Source organism: Aquila chrysaetos, chromosome 5 (assembly GCF_900496995.4).
Source record: "Aquila chrysaetos chrysaetos chromosome 5, bAquChr1.4, whole genome shotgun sequence".
In the NCBI taxonomy this organism is placed as follows: domain Eukaryota; kingdom Metazoa; phylum Chordata; class Aves; order Accipitriformes; family Accipitridae; genus Aquila; species Aquila chrysaetos.
In genome coordinates, this window is record NC_044008.1 from 27728195 (window position 1) to 27756157 (window position 27963).

At 38.6% G+C, this 27963-nt stretch overlaps 1 protein-coding gene across 11 annotated transcripts in view; it reads right to left on the minus strand.

Moving 5' to 3' along the window:
• The window catches only part of ST7 (suppression of tumorigenicity 7), a 156085-nt gene that overhangs the window by 23131 nt on the left and 104991 nt on the right, over positions 1-27963 (minus strand). For 10 of the 11 annotated variants that reach the window (XR_005932366.1, XM_041123434.1, XM_030014623.2 and 7 more), the window contains 4 exons: positions 25430-25527; positions 13573-13687; positions 3638-3710; positions 1992-2094 (listed from right to left, as the gene is read on the minus strand). Coding sequence is in view for 9 of the 11 variants with exons in the window: in XM_041123434.1 (XP_040979368.1) it covers positions 1992-2094; positions 3638-3710; positions 13573-13687; positions 25430-25527 (389 nt within the window). In the remaining 2 variants the exon portion in view is untranslated. Of the gene's footprint in view, positions 1-812; positions 944-1991; positions 2095-3637; positions 3711-13572; positions 13688-25429; positions 25528-27963 lie in introns of all 11 variants that reach the window. The other variant, XR_003923422.2, reaches the window with a different exon arrangement.

Genomic DNA, 27963 nt, shown 5'->3' on the forward strand with positions numbered 1-27963 from the left:
CAGGATCTTAGAGGTCTGGAATTGCAGTGGTTATGGAGCAACTGTCACAACTTACAGTAAGGTAGATTTTGCAAAGAAGTCAAACCAAAGAAGAGCAAGCTCTTAAGTATAAACGGAAAAAGAACAAGCTAAAAAGTAAATGAAGACTTAGCCTCAGTTTCATGGCAGTGCAGAGCATGGAGACATTGGAAAGATGGACATTAGAGGTGGAGGCCACTGCAGCCAATGATCTCTGTCCCTCAACAGTGAATGAACCAGTCCCAAAAATGGCCAAACTAACATAACTGACTTACAGCAAAAAGATTCCCACTCAGAATTAAATGATCCAGTGATGACAGAAGTAAATGCAATGCCATTCATTTAAAGAGAAGGGAAACAGTATGTGTTAATATGGAATCATTAGTATGCAAACTGTTAAAAAAGATTTTGATGGAAAGAATTATCAAACACATGGAGGTTAAGTGAGGCAAATGGAACAGGCTCCCAAGGATTGCTCATGACAGGCTAAACTGGTATCTTTGCTTGGCAAGATATCTAATTTTTTAGACAGCAAAGACAGAATACTCTAACCGGGCTTCAGTAAAACATTCAGAAAGGTTCACCCAGAACAGGACTGGAATAGAGAGTTAAACAGGCAACCAGGCAGAAGAGAAATATCAATGGTTGTGTTGGTGCAAGAACCATTGGGATCGAAGAAAGTAAACAGAGTTCCACAAAAGCAGTGCTGGAACCAAAGTTCATTTCATATTTTCATTTTATAGCTTGACACAATAATAGAAGATCAGCTAATAATACAAAGGGACTCATCTCACCTAAATCTTGTTGTCTAAAAATCAGGCTTTTACTGGAAAATAGTTGCTCCTTTCATAGTCAATGTAGAAACAGGCACCTCGGAGGGAAAGTCTGTCTAGAGATGTCTAAGATAGTTCCTTCTTTCCACTGCCTGTAGAGGAAGTCTAGATGATTTTATTAAACAAACAGCCTAACTTCCAGATAGCTAAACCATGCTATTTAGTGGTTGGCATAACAGATATAGTTCACAGAGAAAATATTTGATTCCTGCAATGCATGAGAATTAACTTTCTGCAATCCATGTGTACATATGGGAGAGGTTTTGCTTTATCTTGACCAGACCTGGTGTTCAGCTGTACCTAATGAATAGGCTCCCTACATTAACACACACCAGTCTTCCACTCTCCAGCGGAGGCTGCTTACTTTCAAAGGGCAATACTGGTCCAAAGGTTTGTGGGGTGAGGTTCAGAGGCAGATCTCCGAGGGCCAAAAAGCATCTGCCCATGGTTTGCCTTTACAATGAACTTACAGACTGCAATACTGAGTATCAGGTGATGAAATAATAAAATATATTAGCCTTTAGTAGCCCCTGGGCAAGATTCTTACTGCTGAGATACATATCTAGAAAGGGGATTAGGGAATTAGAACATAAATCCCTTTTCTTACTTTGTAGTTCTCAGCAATTCTTCATCTCTGAGCTTTGCATTCCCAGAACTTAATGACAGGGTGCTGCATAAAGAATTACTAATGCAACTTATATGAAGCACACCATGAACTCCAAACATAGGTTCCTTTGTATAGCATGCCAAAAACATATTCTTACATGTAATCATCAAAACAAAGAAAACATGCTATTTTGAACTAGAAGATCTTTAATGGCTGTTTTGTAAATAATAATCTATCTTTATGTATGGTTTTGTCCTGCAGCGTAGCATTTGGTGGTGTCTACTACTGCAATCCACCATGCAATTTTTGCTCACATAGAGGACTCGCTTCAGCTAAAATTTCAAGTTGCACGGTCCAGAGTAGATGACACTGAATGTGAAATACCAAACAAAACAACTGTGCATACCACCAGCTTCTTTCCCTTCCCATTGTTTGCTCCCCCTTCCACAACATCACTCATTAATCTAACACAGAAATCAGGAGTTAGGTCCTCAGCAGCGTTATAGCTACAACAATGCTTTCTCCATACTCACTTTTGGCACATGTGGATTAAATTCTACTGCTCTGTGAATAGCTTCTACTGCATTCATCTCTGCAGTACTCAGCCCTCGCCTTGAGGCAGCCTCTGGAGAAAATCTACAAAAGCAAAGAAACAAACACATGAGGTCAGAAATGCTAGTAAGAAAAAGCCAGAAAAGGAATCTAGAACATGGGCCCATGTAACCAAATGGAGTCAATTTCCTATGCTCTCCAAACTTCCATAGCAAGTGGAAACTCTGAGTGATCTACTACATCAAGGCCAATGAAAATCCCAGCAGAAGTGGAAAGCATGTTTGCATCTAATCATGGCAGAAAGTCAGTTCAAACAGTCCTTTCTCTGTCACTAACCTAAATTTGCTCTAGGTACCTTACTAAGAGGCATATTCAAGGCTGAAGTTGTGGAAAAAAGAAAAGCAAAAAAACCCCAAAAAACCAATGCCAAATTATTGTTGGAGGGTTTCTATTAAAAACAAGTTTGGGGAGGTTTTAGGGAGGTTCCCAACCCAATGCCCCTGGGTCAGGTTGGGATGGAAGCACGATGCAGCAGCAGTAGCAGGTGGTCTACTGGCCGCAGCACCATTGAGGGTAGCACGCCCAAACTGTGGGCAAATCATCTGCCCCAGTGAATGAAAAACCAGACCATGCAATCTCTTTCTCACCTCACACCCCACGGCTAACTCCAGAGCTGTACTTGGCAGGCAGACACCACAGGGAAAGCTGTGACAACCTTAGCCCTGCCCTCCCAAGCTGGAGTCGCTGTGTAGGGAGGAAAGATGTTGCAGTAGGTACTGGCGATCTACAGGATAAAAAGAATGAAAGAAAATTACTTAGATCTTGATGTGTACATACACTTTAAAAGCAAAAACTGTCAGGATGTCAGTCAAGAAAATGGCTTTCCACTCTACTTGCTTTCCATCTTTAGGGAGGCATTCGACCCTCAGGTGCACAGACACAACTCTGCCTGGGATTTGTGTGAAGGCATCTGAGAGCAGAATGGGGATTTTTGAGCTCCATCTCACAAGGAGCTGAGCACCCTTTCAGAGCAGGCCAGTGCTCTCAAGTCCACAGGCATCAAGTAGATGTGCTCAACACCTTGAAAGGTTGAGACCCAAGAGAAAACCGTAACAGGAATGAGCAGATATTTGTGTCTCTAAAAATATGAACGTCATCTACCCCTCAGAATCCCTGACATAGTAACGCTAAATCCACCTGCCGCTATTTAAGTAGATGAGCAGTCTTCTGACAGCACTTGTAAAATGACATTGCTACCAGTGCATCCACATTGATTTACTACCTTTTCGTGGTCAGGTTTATACAAAGTCGAAGAGGTTCAGCCACACAACACCTTTTAGCTGCATCTTCATTATACTGCCTAGGAAGCTAAAGCTCACCCAGACAGTATACATAAAACCGAAACAAGAATTGAATTTATACTATTTCTCTTCTTTTCTTCTTATGTAATATTTGAAGTGCAGTGTTTGATCACTGCAAATTTTTCTTACATATAAAGTAATTTTATAAATTTACTGCAGGACTGAATTCTCCTGCTAACCCAGCAGATTGTAGGGTGTGGGCTCAGCTAAGAGAAATCTCGAGTTAAATCAGGAATTTTACTGGACAGTGGTTCTTATGCACTTACTTGTCAGAGACAGCTCTGGCTTTGAGCAATGCAGCTGTGTAACATATTGTTGCTGATTTTGGTAAGCTTATATCTGTTGAAAAGAAAGAAAAAAGTAAACATCTGAGAAAAAAATTTAAAAGTCTGCAGAACGAAAAGTGTTTCATTGATACTTCAGAGTATGCATGGCATATGCAAAATTATTATGTGAATTCAGAATACTTTCTGATCTTGGGACTTGTACCCAATATACAGGTTTTAAAACCTATGTTAATGACCGCTGGAACTGCTATTTAAGCAGCAACTGAGTTCATTAGAGAACTAATTCAAAGAGTGACATGACAGTGACATAATAAAAGAATTAATTACTTCATACATAAATGTACAGGTAACCTGGAATACGTGAATTTTTCCATAGTTCACAAAACATCTAAGTAATAGCTGAGGGCTATCTTATTCACTTTTCTTGTTTCCAGTCAGAAGCAGTTGTCTAATATGAATATGTGGCAGCTATACAAGTTAAGACAGCTATTTAAGTAATAATGGATTTGACTTGCAAGCAAACGGCCATTAGATTTATTGCTGTTAAAGATCAACAGTAAAATAAGGTGTTTTGCCTCTTAAGGAAATCTTGGACCAAAACAGTCACCAGTCTCTGGCCATTTTATGCTGTTCCAGAGACACACAGGAGCCATAAACCTGATTTAATCCACTAGTTCAACTTAATATATACCTGTTCTCTACTAGCAGGTTGGCACAAAGCGCCCAAAAGGTAGAGAAATGCTGCTTAACAGACTTGAGTTATAGATTTGTTCCCACTGTTACAGAGAAGAATTGATTTCCACACTAGTAATCTACCCAGCAGACACATATTATACAGTGACTGAAATATTCCAGCATTAAAATGTTAAAGATTACAGCTAAATGAAAAAAAAAAAAAACAAAAAAAAACCCAAAACCCAAACACCAAAAAACCAACACCCACTAAAGGCTGGATTCTGCAAACACTTCTGCACACTGCGATATTATAGCTTCCTATAGTAAATAGCAAATACACAGCATAGCAAATACACAGCATAGCAAACACAAGGCACTGGAGTAGGCCCACTGTAAAAGTGAAGAGCAGCTGATCTGACTATTGTTCTAAGAAACTATCTATCCCTCAGTTTGTCATTAAAGTTGAATAGAAAGACAAAATTACCATATATCTCAGTAGCTTTAGGGTTAAGAGAAACTTGTGATTTACGGAACCCCAGTGCCTTGCAAGACAAGGCTCCAAAAAGGAGTTAAAGACGACAAGCAAGTCATATCTCAGCAGTCATTATCCTTCACTTACTAACAACCAAGCAACCAAGCAGAACGTTGTTCTGTTAGACAGAAAACGTTGCCAGAATGACTGAGGTACTTTGAAAATGCTACCTGTTAAATCCTCTCTATTGTCTTTTGATGCACTTGCACTTCAAGTATGAGATGTAAAGATCTTGTTGGAGGCTCCCCTATAATATATTCCAACTATAATTTCACTGGAGTATGTAATTGTAATGACTAAAGTAATTAAAATCGACAGCATGCAAAGCAGTCTGGGTCATAGATATGTTAATTTCTCCACTAATAGAAGCTAGCTACAGACACAGACATGAGCACATCTTCAATGACAGGAGGAGAAAATATTTATAAGCACCTTCAATAACTCTGCTTATATGAGGTTTTCCTTAATATTAGGAGTTAAAAGTTATTTCCAGTAAACAGAAATGACCTTTTTCAGAACATACTGGTCTCTGTCTTTCAGTGTAAATCTTATTCATCAAATCATAAATGCAGTGAAAGGTAGGGGAATGAAAAAGGGAAAAAAAACCCAACAAGGAAACCAACGATGTGCTGTCATTTATAAGGTTTTCAATTGGTCAATAGAATACATTTATTTTCACCTTACCTGTAAGTGTTTCTCTGGGCCACCAAGCCACCATTACCTCACAGAAAATATCTATCCCTGCATCAGTTCAAACCCAGTAACATTGATTAAGGGTCTGACTTTTACAAAATTTTGCATGAATGACCCAAAACAAGAGGTCTGCCTAGAAGTCCCTGGAAATACATTTTCCCAGGCAAGAGGCAAACTCCACATATAAAAAAAGGACCAAGAAAAGAATGTTTGCCTGGACTTCTTTGAATAATGCAGTGAAAGCAACACGTCACTTTTCTATCCGTTTGAAGGAGCTGAAAACTAGGAGGAATCAAGAAGTCTGGAGCATGTAACTGATGTAGCAGAGGAAAAACAGTTGTTAAGCTGATGAAAGCTGCTTGCTCAACTTCAAAGAAAGCAGGTATGCCAGCCAAAGCCAGAATGACAGCAAGAAAATGGCAATTCAGCCATTAATACACAATCCATGAGGTTAAACAATGAGACCACTCAACATATAAAAACCTCTAACCACATGTATAAAGGCTAGTTTCTGCATCAGATCGTTGATATTTGAATGGAGAATGTTCAGTGGAAGTTGCATGGACCAAGTTATGAGGATTATTACAATTCTTGGCTAAGAGATTAAGCTATCATACAGTAGGAACTGAGCTTGATACAGGGTTATATACTAAAACAAAACACCGTATCACAAAACAGTATGTTCTACTAGGCAGTAAATGCTCCTGAGCTGGAAACATCTGTGCATATAGATTGCAGGATGATCCACAGTGAACTGCTGGCATCTGTACAGAAGGAAAACGTGGTGAGGTGAAGTAAGGCTCAGGTACACCACCTGAGTCATTCCTGCAGAAGAAATGGGATTTCTCAAGGAATGTTGTGTTCAAATCTGATGACCCATGGTCAAGAACAACAAAAGTAAACAGAAAGACTGGATTCTTTTTGTAACAATCCAAATGAAATAAAGTCTGAGAGAAGATACAACTGTTCCCTACGCATACCTGCAAGGAAAGGAAAAGGCTGCTTAGGTAAAGGATGATGTTGGCACAAGAATAAACAGTTCAGAATTAAATTTAGGCTGGAGATTATAAGAAGGTTTCTGAGAAGTGATTTTTTGAGGCAAATTTCCAGGTAGAATAGTGGGGCAAACGAAATAGCTAATTCTAGGACGGAGCTTGCTCAGATCATGGAAGGGGTAATATCATGTAGCGAATGCAACAGCGGGGGACCTGACTCACCCAGGAGGCCTCTTCCAGTACTATGCTCCTAATGAGCAAGCAGCAATTATTTGAGAATAATACCTACAGTCCCTTGGCAATGGAAGAAATACATACAAATGTTCATGTTTATGTTGCTGTGGAGATAGCCCTCAGCAGGTCCATGCCCGCTTCCCTCCAAAAGTGTTTTGCTTTTTTTTGCTCCATATTAGACCATAAGTATTTGATTCTGCTATATTCTTGTCAGATCACTACAATACTTTAAAATCCTCATATAATTTAGGCTTCATCTCCAAAACTGGACCCTTGATTTTAGGGAAAAGCATAAAACAATTATGTCTGGTTACAACTTGAATTTAGCAAGGGAATCAAGTCTGAACTAGCCCTAGGAGATACGTCCTCTGTCAGGAACCAAAGTGAAGTTTTTAAAAAATGACTGTGTCTAGCTCTGTGAGCCATCTGGCAAAATATCTTCACATATACTGTTTCCCACCCTCCCGTGATTACTTGTGGAGCTCCCACAATGTGCCGAAAGATGTGACTGCTATTCTGTTGTCAAAACCATCAGGACATTTTTGTCTAATAAGAACCGATGTATCAATCTAAAAAAGGCTCTCCTTCTTCCTTATTGCTTGTATCTTTAAACAGAATACAAAATAGTCTAGACTTAATTTATGAGCATTTTATTTCAATTAGCCCCAGTCAGCCATGGGGAGGGTTGGGAAAGTGAATTCTTACTGGTCATTTCCTTCTTAAGCAGTTGCTTGTGAGAGTGAACTAATGGAAAGATGCTATGGATAGAGACTTGCAACCATAATATCACTACTTCTCTGATTCAAGATATCCAGAATATGCCATATTTCACCTAAATAGGTCATGGGATCTATTGTTCTTACAGAATAGCAACTAAACCAAGAAATTATGAATCTGGATATGGACTGGTGCAACATCCGCTATCCAAGTCATCAGAAGGCGCTAAATGTTAAGAGACAGGCATGTTCCAATTGCTTTAGTCATTAATAAATGCAAAACCTAGGTCACTAATCAGAAGTTATTCGCTATTTTGACCCCAAAGTGTATGTTATTCCCAAGTCAACAATACAGATTTCTATGGGCATAACTTCAGATAGGTGAACAGTCTTATCAACATTAACAGGACTTAAAGATTTGCTGAAAATAAGCTGTAAATCTGGGGCCGTAATTTGCACAGTAAGATCCTTCCAGTCAAACTGCTAGTTCTTCTTCATATAGCACTGGAGAGAGACTACATTAAGCTGCTGAAATCATTCACATACTTCCAAATATGTAACTGAAAATGTATCAACAAACTGGAAGAAGTTATGCAAAGAGGCAAAACAAAAAATGGTGGAATACAGGACACATATTGTGCTATGGCTTGGGGGTGAACCCCAGCTCTGGTTTTCTCTCCCTCAGCCTGTCTGTAGACTCTAGTGTTTAAGTGATAGGCCAACACTTGCCCTGTCAGCACAGAACTCCCCCAGTTCTCTGCACCTGCGGGCTAGATTGTCAGCTCTTGCACAGGTGGTAGGAAGAATTGCTTATGGGAAAGATTGAAAGTGTTCTAGCAAATAAGTATGTGCAGGCTGGATCAGTGATGACAGAAGAGAGACACAGTCATCTATAAAGACACAAACATTAAGGAAGAAAGTGAATTAAGCTGATACAAATGGTTAAAAGCAGGGGTAATGGGATGAAATTCAATATATGAACTGAACATCAGGGGAAAAACACTTTGTCAAAAAGATCTCATATCCTGTAGTATTATCTCCCACGAGAATAGTCATTGCGTTTTTCCACAAAAGGTGGTAGAAAACATGCTGGAAGGAGCAAAACTATGAACACAATGATCTAACGCTTACTTTGTGCTTGCAAAATAAAGCAGTTCCGATTCTCTCTATTTTTGACGTTCTTCCTCAGTGGTGGGCAACGCCCCAATCAAACACAAACACATAGCCACTGTGTATGTTAAGGCCTGGATTTTGGTCCCCTGATAGGATGGGAAAAAGATTTCAGCACAAACAAAAAGTGTTTATTTTGCCATGACCACAACTAAAACTTAAACTCTTCAGTTATGGAAAGATTTTGAGGGTCACTGCTGGTTGTAAACACTTCATATGCAACTGTTGCTGAGGTGCATATCTCAGGGACCAGGCAGGTGTCAGCCCCTTTGATTTGACCAAGTTCAATCCTAAATGCATATAGAGGGGAAGGAATAATTTCTCCTATAGGAGATAAGAAAGAACAAGATTAGTATAATTAGTTTAGATTTTTTGTGCTTTTGCACAAGCGGGAGAAACAAAAAAACTCACAGAATCATATGGCAAAAAAAGAGACCAGATGGTATGAACAGACACAGAACTGATGCAGAGACCTAGCTGAAGTGACAAGTGATTTTGGTATGGAGGAAAGAAACCAGTTCTTAGAAGCAGAAGCTGAAAAAGATGTAACGGGAAAAAAGACGAACTAGATACTGGTGTTACACAAACTAGAGGTCTTACCTGATTTGTGTCTCTTGGAGAAGGTAGACTAGGCTTTGGTATGACCTTAACTAAAAGGAACTTTCTCTTAAGGTGTCTCTTTCAAAGAAACAATAGGATTATAAAACAGTGTGCATGAGGTAATGGTTCCATACTGCCACTTGCTACATCTTTAACTCAGAAGAAAATCCTTTCTTGCACTTAGAACATCTACCCAGTTAGCTCCACCAGGTAGAACATCTGCTCAAAAATACCAAACATAATCATGGCAAGTAATGAAACTGATGGAGTGGAGCTGTGAACTCAAATACATACACATACACAAAAACCCTGGAGACCATAGCTAATGTAACTGAAAACTCCATGCAATTGGTTCATCAATCTGCAACTCTCTACAAAAGAAATGTCTTCAAGTTCAATGTAAATAGAATTTACCCATTCATAAATCTGTAAGGACAAGAAGAAATTGGACAGAGGGGGACCGGAGAAAGAGAACTAGCCCTGAACAGGCTACATTTTAGAGAACTAATTTCTCTACTTTAACTGTTTGGGTTTCACTAAGTTGAAAGTATTCCAAGACAAAGAAGATGCTGTTTCTAAAGTGTTTCTTGAAAGGCCTGCATTTTGGTTTGACATTAAAGTAGGATTCTTCAAAGCAAGCTGTTACCAAATAAAAAAGTATCATTGCCTAGAGCAGAATGAGACCTTTTGTATTTAAAAACCACTTTCTTTCTATGTATCCTTTGGTCTAAATTATCTTCTCAAGTGAACTCTGAATTCAGGATTCTGTCTACATGGTGACATGGTCTTTCTCCTTCTTTGCAAGGGGGTAAGTGAAAGGGGAATCTGTATAAGGTGTTCCTCCTGCAAACCAGAAGGCTTATAGTCTCACTGGAAAACATTTTAAAAAAGGAAAGCAAGGACAGGTTTAGGGAGGAACCATTGCATCACTATGACTAAATACATAGGCATCCATTCTTTTTAAATCTGACTTTCATTTGCCAGAAAGGTCTGAGTTTTCACACAGTGCCCAGGTTACCAGATAATAACAATCAAAGCAACTGGCTGCCCAGGGAAGTTAATAAATCATTTGCTCTAAGCACCACAACAAGCAGACCTACTCTACTGGAAAACAATCCATTTTAAAAGCAAGGGAAGAGGAGCAGAGAAACTTTATCTACTATGAATACCAGAAGCTTGCTCCATCAAGAACAGTCTCTTTAGCAGCCATAACTATTTCTGCTGTAAATAACATGGATATGAGTTAAATCAGAGCCAAAAATCTTTTCAGAATTCAACAGTATTTAGGTCATCTGCACTCCATTGACAGACACTGAACTCTGAAACCATAATGATGTAGCTCAGCAACAGTGCATGCCGTCCCACTAATGAGGCCCTTTTTCCATGAATAATGAGTATGGACATCAGCTCTGTTGCCAGGTACATAATATAAACACAATTTAACACATGGCTTTTGGTAAAGCACTGTGTCTGCTTGCAGAGGCTGAGGTTTCGCATAATGTGATCCAACTTTTTAGCCCAGGGTGGGGGCAGACTGTTCAAGGAAATAATTTGTTCATATGTTATCAAAATACAATAAATCAGGTTTGGTTTTAGTCAAAAAAAAGGCAGTGGAGTGGGACCTGCAGAAACTGCAGATAGGAAAGTATATGAGTTCATTGTTTTATATTCCAATAAATCTTACAACACATGAAGCTGATGAGTTCTAAAATGAGCTGAGACTCCCTGAGATGGGCCTTCTGAGACTCATGAACTGTAAGGGTTATACTGGTTAAGCCTGTGTTTGCTGAGTCCTTGTGCATACCTAGTGTATACACACACCTTTGTTTATACATGGCAAAGCATGAGTTGAAACTGCATGGGTCCAAACAGACAAAGAAAGAAGAGTTTTATTTTGAAAAGCCTCATTTGTTACATTTACAACCTCAGTTTTGACTCTATCAGATGCTTCCAAGAGAACAAAATGCACCTTCAAGTTTTATCAACTTCCATGACACCAAGTGCCACCATGGTATTGTTTAAAACTAGGGATCACTCCTTTAGTATACAAAAGTAGAGCTGGCACAGGAGTTTAGTCTGAGATTTGGGAGGGCATGGCTTAACTCCCTGTTCTGTCATAGTTCTGCTATCTCCCAGGACTATTATCTCATAACTACATTAAAGACATAAGGGTGCCAACATCCTGTGGTGCCCGGGGCATAAAAATGGGCATTTCTATTTACTTGCTTCTTAACGTGCCAAAATAAAGCCAATGGGGGTCTACACCTGTGTCACAGGAATTACTGAAATACAAGAAGCTACAAGACAGATGCTGATATTACCACTTTAATTGCAGATTTCTTCAACCAGACTAAGCACAACCAAGATCTCTCGCAGAGTCATGACTGCTACTGGATGGCAGTACTCAAGGGCCTGGGTGATATTTTGATCTCTGCTTAGAATGACTTAACTCCAGAAAGAGTTGAAAACATTCCAAGCTGGACTGGTAACAGTGAATATCACTAATGTTGCCTCGAATCAGCTGCTTATTTATCTTTTGTTAAATAACCTCAGCTCTGCCACAGTCTACTGCAGGGGTCTCAAATTCAGCAGGATGACTGTGTTAGTATCAAGCCAATGGTCTATTGCTAGCCTCATTAAAATTTATCTTAATTTCCTAAGTTGTAAGATGAACCCAGGCACCCAGGCAATGCAGCAGAGAATGTCAAATGAAGAGGAGGCAGAAGCCACAGAGAAAAGAGTAGATGGAAAAGATGGCTGATAAGACAGGAGCTGGAAAGTGGGTGAAGAGGTGTATTATGACCATCACTGCCCTGAAGAGAAGACTGGGATAGGTAGTTAGGAGATGCAGAAGAATGGAATTGGGAATGAGCGGTACTGGCTGAACAAGAAGCCTCTGGTAGGAACTGGGAGCAATAGGAAGCTGAAACTGACCATGCAAAAGAGAAGTAGAAGACAATTCAGTAGACAAATGAGACAGAAGATCAACTAAGGGCAGGCTGGAAAAGATGCTAATTCCTTTAAAGAATCAAAGAGAAAGAGTGGCCAAAGCACTGTGGATATAGGCTCCAGAGCCCATATTGATAGCCATTTATACAACAATATCTCAAATGATGTCCATCTATATTTTCAAAAACTTTGCAAGTTACAAGCCTTAAAATCTCTGTTCAAAGAACACCAGAAAGGCTGTAAGAACTAGTAATTAAGAGCATTTTAAAGGCTTCAAGATCAACCTAGAGGAAGAGTTAACAAACATCAAAATTAAGGCACCAGTTTCACTTAATTCAGCTATTTGATTCATGTGTGTTATGATCTCATTTTTAGTTACATGATTACATTAATATTCCTGTCATAAACTCCCTTGCCATACTCCAGTGCAAAGAATGAGACTTTTCTGAGGATGAATGAGGACTGTGTAGTAACACAACAGGAAACCGATAGCTGTACGATTCCTGATTCACTTATTGCAGAACTTGGAATGTGGATAGTGAGTAAGCTGGGGTCTGTAGAAGGAGGATGAACAGTGGCACTGTGCAGGTTGATGAATGCTGCTCAAGAGAACTGGATTGTATTCCTGCTTCTGTCACAAAGTTTCTACACAATACAAGGAAAACCCATGTAACTTAAACTAAAAAAACGTATGCCAGTTGGTGCTTCTTACTCTGTCCTTTCTCCGTTTGAGACACTGGTATCTTGAATTCAAGTTCAAAGGGGTAGAGCTGAAGTCAGCAGGAGCTACAATTTGAATGTAAAAAGTGATGAAATGCTCCATAAACCAATGATTACTGAAAAATACTGAAAATTAACACAAAAAGTTCACTTAGTCTTCTGAGCTTTCCAAGTTTTCCCCATAAGACATGAAGTCTGCTACTCACTAGACTGCTGTGAAGTTAAATCAATTAATGTTTGTAAAGCACTTGTATGATACTAAGTCAACATTCATAGAAAAGTCCACAAGGGAACTGATAATTCTTTCTTCAGACAAGGTTTGAATAGCATGCAATAAAAAGTCTGCAGAACCTAAATAGTTGTTCTTTAAACATCCACAGAAAGCAAAGAAAGCACTGAAGAGCTGCTAGTGAGGTCCATTACCCTCCATTACCCTGTACATGAATTAAGCATGGGTTGGCAGAAAAAATGCACAATGTTTAATCTTTGGATTAAGGACTGTGTAAGGGGACCTATGAAGCTTGTGCCAATCACCTTAATTACAGTGTTTCCTAAATTTAAAGGGTTTGACTTAGAAACATTGCTTCTGTGTGTACCATATAAAGAAAATATAAATATATATGAACTCACCATCATACTTCGCTAAGACTGCCTGGACATCTGCATACGCTTGCAGTTCCAACAAAGCCTCCAGCAGGTTTTCATGGATGTTGAACATGCTGAGCAGAGGAAACTCCTTCATCAACTAAAATCAATAACATATGAAAGGGTTAGATTATTAACATGGAAAAGGGTTTCTTGTTCAAAATGCACTGAAATAACCAACACGAAGTTAAAACCCCTCAGTTTCCCTTGTCCTTGGCTCTTGCCCAGAGTTCACTATTATCTCAGAAATTTCTGAGCTCTTAGTGGACACTGGGTCAGGTTTCTTGACAGGACATGCTTTGCATGGGATGTAATTAGTCAAATCCAAGAACACAGCTGCCTGAATATGTAACTCTCCTTCAATTAACAGGTTTCTTCAAAGTGAAGGAGAGTTATCTTATTGTACTGGAAAAGAATCTTCAACAATGGAGCTCCTGTATATTAGTAGTAAGTAATCCAGCACCTCTCTGGTATATTAGTAGAAAAAACAGAAAATACATTGAAAAAAATCAGAATAAAATCAAATCAGAGAAGCTTACATATATGCAACTATATTATCAAGTATGTGATATTAGCATTTGCAATCACAGGTACTTTAGAACACAACTGCAATTGTGGCCAATATGAACTCCCCCCCCCAAAAAACCCCAAGAAAAGAAAGAAAAGGCAGCATCAATAGGAAAGGTAAAGTTTATACAAATCTAACACTATAACTAAAGACTCCACCTTGTATGACAAACTGCATGAAATGTGTAGTTAAAATAATCCAATCCTTTTACATGTAAGTGCCTTTACTTTACGAACTAACCCTTTGAGAGATACCAGGGATTTGTTCTTAGACATCCTCAGTTTCCGTGTCTGCATAGATTCAAATGACTGAAACTGATATTCTATTGCATCTCCTTTTAGAAGCCATGCTTATTAGAAGCATCCATGTTTTTTACTGCAGAATTGATTAAATAATATTTTTTATTGTCAGAGTGATTCTCTAAAAAACGGAAGTCTTAAAAGATCCTTGCTTTCTTGTGTTCTCTTTACGGTTGTTATACCTTAACTGCATAATGTACATTCAGCAGAAAAAGGTCCCACACAATGTAGAACTAGGATAGCTGATACTACTGCTGTTCTTCAGGAACTTTGAGGGGAACACTATCATTTACAATCTCTCTGAGATGGTTTATGAGAACAAAAATACTATAATAAGCCAAGTAAAGAAAATGATACAAAGTCAACCTTGCTCAATTTGAAAATACTAAGCTGGACCTGAAAACTCTGTCACTTAATATACCTATCTTTGAAGATATAAATAGAGAAACTATTTATATATGCTGGTGAGAACCAGCAAATCTTAAGCTCACAAACAGGTAACATAAACAAAAATAAGCCAGGATTGAAACAAGAGGGGTGGAGGTTCACCAAGAACTTCAGAAAATGAGAAACAGGTAATGCACTAGAGCTTCTTCACTCTGTTAATTAAGAGACCTTAACAGGTAAACAGAGATGCAAAGCGCAGAGAATTTCTTCCTTGTGTTAATGGTCTGGCATAAGCTAATGTAAGAACTATTCTGACCTTAAGGGATAAGTCTGTCTAAATTTGGCTATCTGGATAGTACTGACTTTGCTGCAGTTTGAGGATTATTAAAATATCAAAGGCAAGGACAGCAGTGTTTTGTTTAACTAATTGTATAAATTTCTGGTGAGAATCATGATCACTGAGACAGAAGCTGAAAGAGCTCACTGAATTTTTTATGCTAGTGGCATGGGGATGGCCATAAAGCTCCTAGTTTCAATGGTAGGAGCTGAACCTGTCAAAAAGAACTCAAACAAAACTGCACAGTTTGCAAGCTTTTCTCCTTCTGCAGTTTTCAAAAAAAATGGGACCACAGGCCTTGGTGCTCATCTAGGTTAAGTGGAAGGATTTGACAATAAAATAAAAAGTTTTAAGTCATTGCTCATGAAGAAAAATAACTGCAGGTGAAAATTCACATAGTTGGATTCATCAGTTAAGGATCCAACATAGAACCTACTTCTCTTCATTCTTGTCCTTACTCACTATTGCATTTTTAACAGAGGAAGCTACTATTTGGCAGGAAAAAAGCATGACAGAATCTGGCCCTATGTAAATAGTGATTTAAAGTTCAGAATGAACATATTGCAAAGAAACCCCTCCAAGGGATTAAGAAAGATTATCCCTGCCCATTGGAAATGAAAAATGGCTGGCAGAATAACATTCCCTCCATCAGTGAAGAAAAGGGAAGAGCTGCAGCTAGTTATAGAGGTACTGTAGCCAGTAAAAGCTCTTACTCTGGTCCTCCATTTCTCACTGACATCACTCAGTGATTGTTGGTTTTTTATTTTAATTAGGTTCTGTCAGAGTGATAAACCCTGCCTAAGACAGCAGTAGAATAAAGGTCACTGTCTGGACTGCCAGGTCTCCAAACTGACAAGTGTTAATAAAGGTTTCACCTGTGAAAGGTCAAACGTTAAGAAGTCCAACCCAGTTATAACGAACTCAGTTGATATTGTAGCTACAAAAATAAAACACCTCAGCTATTCGAACACTGACTGTGCATAAACAACAGCAGTTTGCTATTAAAAAAAGAAAAGGAAAAGAAGAGAGGACATGAACTCATTTCTCTGTCATCTCAGGATGTAGAATATATAGTTTTCACTGCAAATAAATTTCAGTCACAGTAAAAATTTGTTCTTTGAGAAACTTCCCAGAAAGTAAAGCCACTTAAATGGAAGAATATTATGACAGGTCATCTTTTAGGCCTCACAGTGAAAGCAAACACTGGGGAAGAAAAAAAAGGCCACAAAGGTTGCAACATAGGCCTGCTGGATGGTCAGGGCAGGCCAAATACTGCGTCATGCTAAGGAGCAACGGAGAGCGGACCGTGAGCCTGCTCTCCTTCCCTCCCTAGCAGATGGAGAGGGAGGCTGGCTCATACTCCACACAGAGATGTAAAGATGGGCACATTATCCCTGAACACAAGATGAAAAACGTACCCTCAAGTTCCCCAGACCCGTACAGCATCGAGCTCTAATCTGGACTCTAGTTTAAGAGGCACAGACTTCCCTTTGCACCCAAAGATTTATTTTCTGTGAAGTTACAGACTAACATTTGCCAAATCATTTGGCTTATCAATTTTAATTCTCTTTAAGTCTTTACTGTAACCTGACAAATGCCTTCATCTGAGCAGCAAGCACTGCACTTAAAGAAAAGATGAAGGCTCTGTTATCATCTTTCTCCACACCTTAAGATATCAAGAAACAGTCATCAAATTCAGCACTCAAGATTTCTCACCAGAGCCGCTACAGCTTTTTACATAAACACTAGTTAGGACTGAAAGTTTCTTTCTAGAATTCCAGTTAGTTGGTTTCTCAGCTGGTATGAAAGAACTGTGTTCCACTGAGCAAAGCTTATTTTTATACCATAGGAAAAAAGATACCACATGGCTATGAACGTATTTCCTCCTTACAATATAAGGGTGTTCAAACAGCCATTGAACATATCATACCAAATCTATGTTCACAAGGATTTTACTTTGAACTTGTATTTGTCAAAATACTTTCTACTGATGAAATTCAGACCTGGGGCTGGGTTAGCTCATATTCTGCTCTAATTGCTCTGCACGTGTGGGGGGAAATAGATACATATGTAGAAAGTGGAATTGCTTTTCATTGAAACATTTGTTAGGTATACTGCAAATACACAGAAATGGTAGCTTTTGCAGATAACTAATAATTTTTAATTTTTTTTAGATAAATAATATTTTGGGAGTATAAGCTCACAGAAAAATTCTGGAAATAAGTCTGACACAATTGGATATCTTATCACTAGTCCTGGGAGGGCCGTACTCCCAGACTCACCCCAGTCCAGATTGCAGGGCGTAGGTTCAATGGTTTTGTGAACGATGTCAAAACGTGATGATCACAAAATATGCTTTATGGTACAAGGAAATCCAAATCTGATTTATTGGATGAGGAACAAGTTTTATCTCCCAAAGAACATTTTAATGAAGAGAACTCCCTTCCCTGAGAATATCTCAGTCATCAGTATTTTCTCATTTAGATCTGATTTTTGAAACATTTTTAAGGAATGTAGCTTTAAGTGTTGCATCCGTTATTCTCCCTGTGATGACATTAACATCATGCATCCGTTAGCAATGATACATTATTTGTGTAGAAAACCACTTTAAGCTACAGCTTATGCCTACGACTAGACCATGGGACTCAAGGGAATACAGAGGTGGATAAATGAATGATTTTATATATAACCTGGTGTTGACACATTCATTCTCCATTTGCATTATGGCTGTATGCAAGGTCACATATTTTACAGGCAGTGCATTCATTGCTGCTTATACTCATATCTTCTCAACAAACAAAAACATTTTTAGATCAATGTATTCAACTGAATGCATTCATAAATATGAAAAGTGAATTCAGCTTAAAATGAAGAAACAACAAGCAAACAAGGGAAATTCAATGCAAACAGTTGAACTGTTACAAACTTAATTCCTAGTGTATCTGTTCCCACAGTGCGTATCTGAAACGGTAAAATCTGTCTCCTAGAAGAGGAATGAGTGAGGCTGCCATCTTCCAGGTGCAACTGCCCACCACCATTGAAGAATGAAGCACACAGTATGCACAGCACTGTTATTTTCACAAGTGCTTTGCATAAACTGCTTTCTGGTATATCCGTAAGAACTGTGAACTGAAAAGGTAGAAAAGGCAAAACTCCAAGCCATTTCTGAGTAGAAAAACAGAAACTTCCATTTCTGTGGGCTTTGTTGTCTACAGCTGAGCTTTCAGATGTCTAAGCTCTGACTGAAGCTTACCCTGGGCTTGAGGCATTTGCAACATGTCACTTCAGACTGACTTTCTGATGTCTAATAAGATACACTACTGCTTAAGTTTTTCTCCTGGCCAGCTCACCTGGCAAGGACAGAAGGGAAGAAACATTGTCAGCAGACTAAGGCTAGCACACAAAAAGGCTCTGGTAACAATGTCAGATGCTTAAAAATTAGGTTAACTCCTGGTCCTAAAAAGTGCAACTCATTCTAGCGTGGTCTCAATGTGAGTGGGATTCATGTGATGTAAACAGACACTCTCACAGCTCTCAGAGTTGAAAAATGATCTGAAATACACTGGACCTACACAAATTAAAATTCTGCTTAATTACAGCAAAACTAGGATTCTGTCATTTAATGCATTTCTCTATGTGCTGCATTCCTTTTGGCAAATAATCACTGTTTTGTTTGGAAGCAGCCCCGCAGTTACTCTTTCACAGCTCAGAGAGGATAGAAGCTAAGAAGCCAAATCTGCCAGATCCTGCTCTTTTGGAGCTTGGAAACTATTAGCAGTAGGATCCACATATTTTCATCCATGTGTGGAATTCAGGGAATTTGACATGTCATCTAATGGTTGAACTTCAGAGTGTCAGAAAAGAGACCCGGATCTAGTTTACACAACTGTGGGATGGCACAGGTATAAAATTTGCTGACATTCTGTTTTTAATTTGCCAAATGTAAGTTTAGTCTTAGTGCTCCATAATATTCAGATAAAATGACTTCTCCTTAATGTAGGATTAACAATGAGTCAATAAAGTGAAAAATATCTTACCAAATATGCAAACTCTAAGGAAATATGCTAGAACATGCAGCCTTTATGTTCTCTCTTAATTGGAGGATTAAAGCCTTCAGAGTATGACTTGAGTTCTTTAAGGAGCATAATTATGAAAATGCTGTTATTTGGACTGTGTTGTAAAAATGCATGTATTTCAGGAATAAAGAGAATTTTAAAGGCAGACATGGCATGAAACCAGAAGAGCGCAAGTTGTTCCAGATGTACATTTACTACTGAACAATCACATCACATAAAAGTAGTAAGTGATAAATTAATGTTTGTTATATCAAAGATTAGTAACTTTACAAAGCATAAAAATAAAGTCATTATTCATAGCTCTCTTAAAAAACATTCCTTTATTTGCATCATCCCCAAGTACTTTTAGCAGAAACTTTGCCATATTTTTAGAAGTAGATTTTTAAATGAAATTAAAGTGAGGAAATTATCTAATAGCTCAAAAATGAACTAGGAGATTCCAGAGAGATGGAAGAGCATAATTAAAGGACAATACAAAGCCTCTGAACATGAAGTGATGCAAGAGGGCAGACAAAAAGAAGTCCAAGTTACCAGGGCTCCTAGCAAGACTATGTGACTATATTCTAAGACTACATTCTATCTTAATAGAATCGCAATGCTGGAAACCCATAATTTATATGAGAAACATTATTATAGGGTTTAGGCAGCAGTCATCAAATTTCTAGTTTTTGAGGGTTTTGTGCAGGATCACAGTCATGACAAAAAGTGAGAGATTTGAGTCACGTGCAGGTAAAGGGAAGGAATAAACCCCATCAGGGGAATCATAGGAGTCTCCATTTTGTTTAAGAGCCCATTCAAATGAGGGATGTTCCAACCACCCCTCCCACTTACCCATAACATGCGAATCCTGTGACAGAACAAACCACATTTGAATATACAGACATATGGAAATGTTAAAAACAGCATTTGTCACTTGCTATTATTGCAGTGCTTGTGTGTCAGAACAGGAATTAACTGAGGATACTGCTCTGTGGTGGAGATTGGCAAATGTCACCATTCAGAAGAGTAGCACTCTTCTAAAATTTATGAGATAACTCTTGGCCTTGTTTAACTAAGAAGTATTTTTCCTTCAAATTTTAATAAATGGTACTCTAAATAACTGCTACAGATGTTAATAAAGCTAGAATCCCAGTCAAGGCAGAGCAGCCTGCTTAACCTGACCTGTGTAACACAAGCCAAAGAATCTGACTCACTAACCCTTGCCTCAAGCACAGAAGTATTTGGGAGAGACAGACAGTAGCTGCCGATGCAAGCAGCTGCAGAAGTTGTGTTGTTAAGTTGCTAGGGATCATAACATCTTTATTAGCAATTAGTCCTCTCTTTGTTTCACACAGCTTGATAATTCAAGGTGCGGAACACTGTCCCAGCTATGTATTCCAATTACCCAAGAGCAAATCAGCAATACACACAAGAAAACAGAATTCAACAGAATATTGAACAGAAAACCTTATTCAAAGCCCAGCAAAAGAGGTTGCCAAGAAAGTATACTACATTTGCAGAACCATCATACCAGCAAAAAGCACCAATACTACTGGTCATAAAAAGATAAAAACCCAACCTACCCATATCATTAAAATTGATTTAGTATGGCTGAGTACCCTTTTGAAGACTTCAGCTGACATAACCTCTTAAACCATTTTAAATGCTCAGGGCAGCCTGATTATTTAAAGAACTTATCATGCAGCCCATTGATAAGCATGCAGCACTCTTACAATACAAGCTGCTTAGGTACTGATAATTCCTTAGTGTATCCTGTGGCATGAAATACTCATTTAGAGACTATAGGTGGGCACTGAGATGAACACATAAACACATCCAGCTGAAGTATCCTCAGCAGGGTTCTCAGAGCTAGGTACATACAAGTAGACTTCTAGGTCCTTTACTGTGATCTGAAGAGTAATTTCTCAGTGGATATGACTGATCCCAGAAATAAAAATACACTTTTCTGACCCTTAAAAAGTATTTTCATTTCTATCCTTCTCCAGAGCTGAGAAAAGACCTGGAGAGCCTCTTCTCTCCCTAAACCTCACTCGTTTCTAAACAAAGCTACAAAGCACGGGGCAAGATGCAATTCCACTGTGTCTCAGAAACATAGACTTGTTAAGACTACAAAGCAGTCTTCAGGGGAGCGCAGGGCCATGAGGTAGGATATAAAGACACCCCAGAATGAGTTTCTTTCATCTTCTCTCTGAAAGAAGAAGCAATTAAGAGCTTCTGTTCACTTTGTCCACTAGCATGCCTTCTGCCTGCCACCTTTCTCTTTCCTAAACATACAACACCCTTCAATGAAAGCTCGTTCCACAGTCCAATGTTCTCCAGAACAATCCCAAGAAGCTTGAATTAATCTGACAATTGCATGGTACGTTTTCACCTGGATACTCCAGTGACCCAGTCAAGGGAAACACCGTGCTGGTCTGCTCCTGAATTCAGTAGTGCAGTCACTGATGCAGTTGCCCGCAAAGTACAGAGAGAAGTGCCTTTGCATACCCTCCACATCCTCTCTGTTTTTCATCAAGGAAAAACACAAACGCAGCACACTTGCGTTTTCATCCACTGTAATGGTGAGGGAATCTGCAAAGAGCAGACAGAGAGCAGCTGGTACAAAAGGCTACCCTTGCTCATCTGCATGGAGCTACTTGGCTTGCAACATTGTCCACGATAAAGATTCAACATGAAGGGATACTGAAGATTCCCCACAGCCACCATTGCAGCCTTTCACCTCTGCACATACCAAATTTTCCAACATCATTTAGAACAAACTAGTTTAGATCCTCCTAACATAATCAGCCCAACAAATAAAACAACCAGCAGTGTAGACTTTCTCCTCAGGGACAGTAAAAGAGATCTAGTTCCCTCACAGACCATATCATGCTCTGTATAAACAGGAATAAAACTGGAATAACTCTGTTGACTAGACTGGAGTTATTCCAACAATACACTAATCAAAATGAGATCACAAGTTAACTCAATATATACAAATAGTGACAGCTGCTGGTTTCTATAGCAAAATATAGTAAATAATTATCATCAGAAATACAAGCAAAAGCAACACCTATGTATGATTCAATTACATGCATCCATGAAAATTACAGGTTCGTAATTCTCATTAATTCAACTCAACTAAATGAATGACATCCAAGCAGCAAAGCCACAACAAAATACTATCTCAAAATCAATCACAAAAGCAACAGAAATTCCTACCCTTTTTTAAATTAAAAAATCTGTTTTTAAACAGTTTTAAAAAAAACTAGTTTCAAATATCTTCAATATAATATTAAAGAGTATGATTTTCCTATCAGAAGTGTATATAACCGTAAAATCAAAATCTTATTTAAGTCACCAACAACTCGTTTTCCTTCCATTAAGGTATTTTAAGCAGGATCTCAGTCTTTTACATAAAATCCAAGTAAGACAATCTCATCCATCAGTAATGTCCTCAAGATGGCCTCATATATGCAATGAATTAAACACTCTCAAATATTTTATTTTTTCGAAGTGGCAAAGACTCACTACATCCCAATCATATTTCCCAGATGGTGTCATGAACCTCTTAACACTTCATTTCCATCATGTTCCATGTCTTGAGAAATCTGTTTTCAATCTTTCAAACACAAACTGGGCCTCCACCCTCTGTCCCCTGATGCTAGATTCAGCAGTCCCCAGCCAACTTATTCTTCATATTCTTTTTAGGGTGAATAAATTCATCTCCTCCCTCATCAATCACATAGAAACCTTCAATGACACATTCATGTTCTTCAAAATTCTTCATAAGTATATTATTTATGCCTTCTATGAAGAAATGGAGGATAAGCATTTATCAGGAATAAGTAGCTCCAAGTCAGTCTAAGAAAAGCATCTGCAAAGCTGACTTGACCCTACTCTTGCTCCCAGTGTACTGGAGTTTTGACCTAGAGATACTGCTGCTTTTATATTTCATCTAGGGACCTGCTAATTCTCAGCTCTGCTTGCTCACAACGAAGAGCTGTAAAGGAATCTAAATTCAGTTCTGAGGATTTGGCTCAGTGTCTATATGTGGAAAAATATAGAATGCATTGATCTGAGTTGAAGCTCTAGAAGCTAAAATTCTATCTTTATACCTCCTTTGTCTTGCATCCAGTCCTTTCATTTAAGCAAAATGTTCCTATTGAGGAGAGTATTTTCCATCCTTCAAGTGTCTAACAAATGATGACTTTGGATGTCCCTGTCATTGTTGCCTTTCAAGATCCACATTGTACTTAACTTCAACAACACATAATTTTCTTTCTAGTGACAGAATAAGCCATTCATTATAATCAAGGCTTTCTGCGTCTCACTTTGCATAAGAAACCTAGGACTAGATGGACCACCCAAGTCCCAGAATCCAGCACTCTGCGTACACAATAAACCATAATATTGACATCAGCAGAAGAAAGCTTCACAGAGTACCTGTTCCATATAGCCCTATCTACAAATCACAAAACACATTCAGCAGCCCATAGTAAGATCCAGAAGTTGCCATAATTATGATGTGTGACATTTGAATGTGAAATTCAAAATTTTATCTTTCTTGTATATTAATGCCAGAACTTAGAATTCCAATGTTTGTCCCCAAACATTTCAGTATTTGTCCCAGAGTGCCTGTGTAACAAAATTCATGAAGAATCAGTGGAGCTGGCTGGAGTGAAAACAACATTTTTGAAATCAACATTCTCCCAGCTGACCACAAGACTGCAAAACCAGGTCTTTCTTCCTCGTCCCTCTTTCTCACACTCCTAGCTGTACAATGGCTGCGTTTTTGACAAGTTCTTTTTCAACACCTCTGTCTGGGAGCCTAGTGATTCTGCAGTGAGAGTTGTGTGCCTGAAAAACCCCAGCTAGGGACAGGAAACAAAAGTTACTCACCACTTGCCATCTGGTAGATTATTTAGGATAAGGACCTGCATTATTATGATGAACTCTGCTCAATGTTTTCAAAAAATATTCATGAGTGCCCCAGTTCCAGAAGGTGCTGGGTGCTGGATTCCAAGCTGGCAGCATACTTGCCCTACTGCCACTGATGCAAGTACCTCAGCTCCAGAGAAAGTCACTTGCCTTTTTATGTTACAATTCCCACTGACTTGCAGTGAGTATTTCCCTTTTCATTAGGCAGGTTTCAGGACCATTCATCTGAGCTGCCTAAAGCACACTTTAAAAGTGCTTCATTCTGGTCTGGGATTCCATTTAGTGCATTTAAAATTTAGGTCCTTCAGCTTAACTTGCAGAAGTCTGTATCTTCCCAGATCCGTCTCTACCTCACTTTTGTGGGAACTGAAAAACGAAGTGTAAGAAAGTAGAACACAGGAAACCGGTAAGCAGTTTTACCATCATCTGCCCAGAGCTCTATGGCCCCATTCCTCCTTCTGTCACAGACTTGCTACCTTGGGTGAGGCAAGTCTGCTCCTCAAAGAACTGTGTTCCTAATCTGCAGCCAGGAGATCTCACTTGAGGAAATGCTGGGCATTCGCAGCTCTCTCTAAACTTGAGCATTTTACATACCTGAAAAATATACAGTGCCCTGTGTGGACAGCTGCCCCTCCTGCCATCCCCAAAATAGCTACTGGTCGGCGTTTCAACTTTGCAGCTGTAGTTACTGACTTATGACTACCACTGGTAGCTCCTCTGCCTAGAAAACAGGGATATAGTCATCCCCCATCTCAGAGGGAAACCAGTTCATTGTAGATTAATTACTTCATTTTGACTTCTCAGTAATAGGTTTTGCACGAGAGGAACACTCTCCTCAGGTCTGAATAGTGTGACGTAAACAATGCACAGAGCTGAACTGCAGCTTTGCCAGGAGGAAACAGAATACCTAGGACTTGTTTATTAAGTTAGCAGCATTCATTACATGCTTCAGAAAAAACGTTAGTAACTTTGTGATCGAATAATTAAAGACTGCACTCCATTGCACATGTACCAGGATGGGAAATTCAGTCTGTATGGGCAGCCATCCATCTGGTATTTTATGACTTCATAGTGTTGCTTTCTCAACCCCATAAATAAATGATCTCTTAACTTAATCTTTACGTAAGCTACACATACAAAATGACTATCAGCAGGGCTGCATGCAGCAGGAATGGATGCTAACTTGTAAGCAAATGTATATAATTTCTATGCTACTATTATCTAAGTATCACATGCGAAACAAATCCAAACTCACATCTCTCATCATTTTCACTGCTTCCCTGGTCCTTCCCAGCTTTCTTGCACACATTGCCAGCCTCCTCTTAATATAAACTAACACATTGGTGTCCCTTCCTGTATAAGAGGAAAAAGAAACAGCATTAAGATAAAAAAGATAAAACAAAAGTTCATTTAACATTCCAACATAACAGGAAACAGTCTTCTTGCCGTTTTTTGTTATTTGCTATCATCAATGCTTTCACAATAATTTTAATAAAAAGTTACCAAATTCTGCTGATTTAGATGTGGCATAACATCACTGAAATCAGTGAAATTACTCCAGATATACAGTGGTATAAATAAGGACCCATGGGTTGGCCGTACACCTATGAAATATAAGCAGATCTGAAGATACAGAGAATGGTATAGACCATCAAGTAATCAAGTGAAGCAAGGAGAACTCCTATGAAGTTAACATTGGCACAAAACTCTGTAGTCACACACACAGCATTAAATTACTTACCAATTCACATACATGGTTAAGACAAGGGCAGCCATGAAAATGCACGTTACATCCTGCCTTTTTTGTAAGTTATGATGTACATGCTTGTCAATAGGAGAGATAGCAAAACAAATCCTCACTGTCTAACAGTCTTTTTCTTAATGATTAGAAGAAAAGAAGTAGACCCTGAACTTTCTGTTTACAGAGCCTTTACTTGTTACCCAATTACCATTTTCAAATTCCTCACACTGCTAATTATGGATGGCAAATTAACACGTTTCAGATATGACAGTCTTATGTGCTGGAAGATACCCTAACAGCAAAGATGACAGAAACTAAACAGCTGCAATAATTATTCTCTTGGAGAATTCTTACTAGTTTAATTTCTCATTCTCTTCCCTATAATTCCAATGTGAACTCTTAACATGCTTCTGGACCAACAGGAAACGAGCAGACAGCTAATCACCTATAAAATTACCATATCGTGAAAATATAAGACACCTGCTACAAATTATCTTTGTGTACAGTATGCATTCTGTAAAGATTTTAGTCTGTTCCTAATATTTTCAAGTCTTTCATAATAAGAACAAGATGTGCACTGAAAACATGCCAAGTACCTACAAATTGTTTAAAGTGGTGATTACAATTTTCAGAAAGATTAAGCAGCAGGTTGATAGGTCTGACTTTAGAAGAAAAAATAAATAAGGGAGGGAAAGAATTTCTTTAGCTATATTTTATATTATGTAATTCCTTATCTCTGTATTGATTTCTATATATTTAATAAACAATTTATTAGTTACATCTGTTTCAACATGTTTATGTAGTGCAACTAAGAGGTATACATTTTGAGCCAAGCTCCTTTTCAGTCTTTTCAGAAGGAATGGTCAAAAGGCATTTACTTACTATGAAATCAAGACAACCTTCAGGCCAAAACTTTCTGAGGTGACTAATGATTTGGGGTGACTAACATGAGCCACCTTAAAAAGAAGATTGCCCGCACTTTCTATAAACTAGCACCTTTTGGAAGAGGTTAAGTTGCGTACTCAAAGTTCTTACTTACTCTTAAAATTCAAGGTCTAACATAAAATACCGTATGAAGGAGGTGGAACACATGAATAAACAGAAACAGAGAGCAATATGCTGTTGTTCAAGAAATTACATAGTGTTTTTCACCTGTAAAAGATGAAATGCCCACTTTTCAACCCAAAGTCAACTTCAAGGACCAGAAATGGAATGACAGACATCTCAGAACCATGGAACTGCAACACATCTGTCCATGGTCCTTCCTCTCTAAAGAGAGCTGAGCTCTCCACCTTTGTAAATCATGCAAAAGTCCAGCATGTAATCAAGAGAATCCTACTTGAAGCTCCTGTGTCCAAGGCACCATCTGAGGCTGGAACTTCTCTAACTTCTGCAGGTGCACACTGATATTATCAAAGGGGAAACTGGGTGGTATAGAGAAGTGCAACGATCTAGCCCCTCCTGAAGCCACAAGTCAGAGCTGGAAGTCACTTTTCAGCCCCTCGAGCTGTGTGACAATGCACTTAATTTTGCATTCAACTGGTTACTTCTTCTGCTGTAATACTGAAGGTTCAGGGTGTCAAATTTGATGATGACATTTTCTGTGCTCAGGATGGATTCAGTGCACAAATTAAGGTTTCATAGACAACCATAAGCCTGCTAGAGCCTGAAAATTGCTTCAAGGGCTCAGCTGCTCTATACTTTTATTTTCACCAAAAATAAGCAAATAATCCTAAATATCATTTTATAACCAACAAACGTTTAAAATACTACCCCAAGCTTTATAAAACCTCAGGTTTTCAGGTATAGACTTGTGTACACTTTTGAAACCAGAGATCACAGACAATTTCACTACCTGCAATTTTTATCAGCAATCTTCAAATTATGTGAGACAGCCAGAGGCTGTGAATGCAGGTCCTGAGAAACCTGAAGATGCCCTAAGTATGTTAGTGCTTGTACTTATGTAATTATTTGGTATTATTTTTGCCTAAGGTAGCCATTGTAGACTGGAAATAACCTAGACTGTTTGCTTTATTTATCTTTTTGTT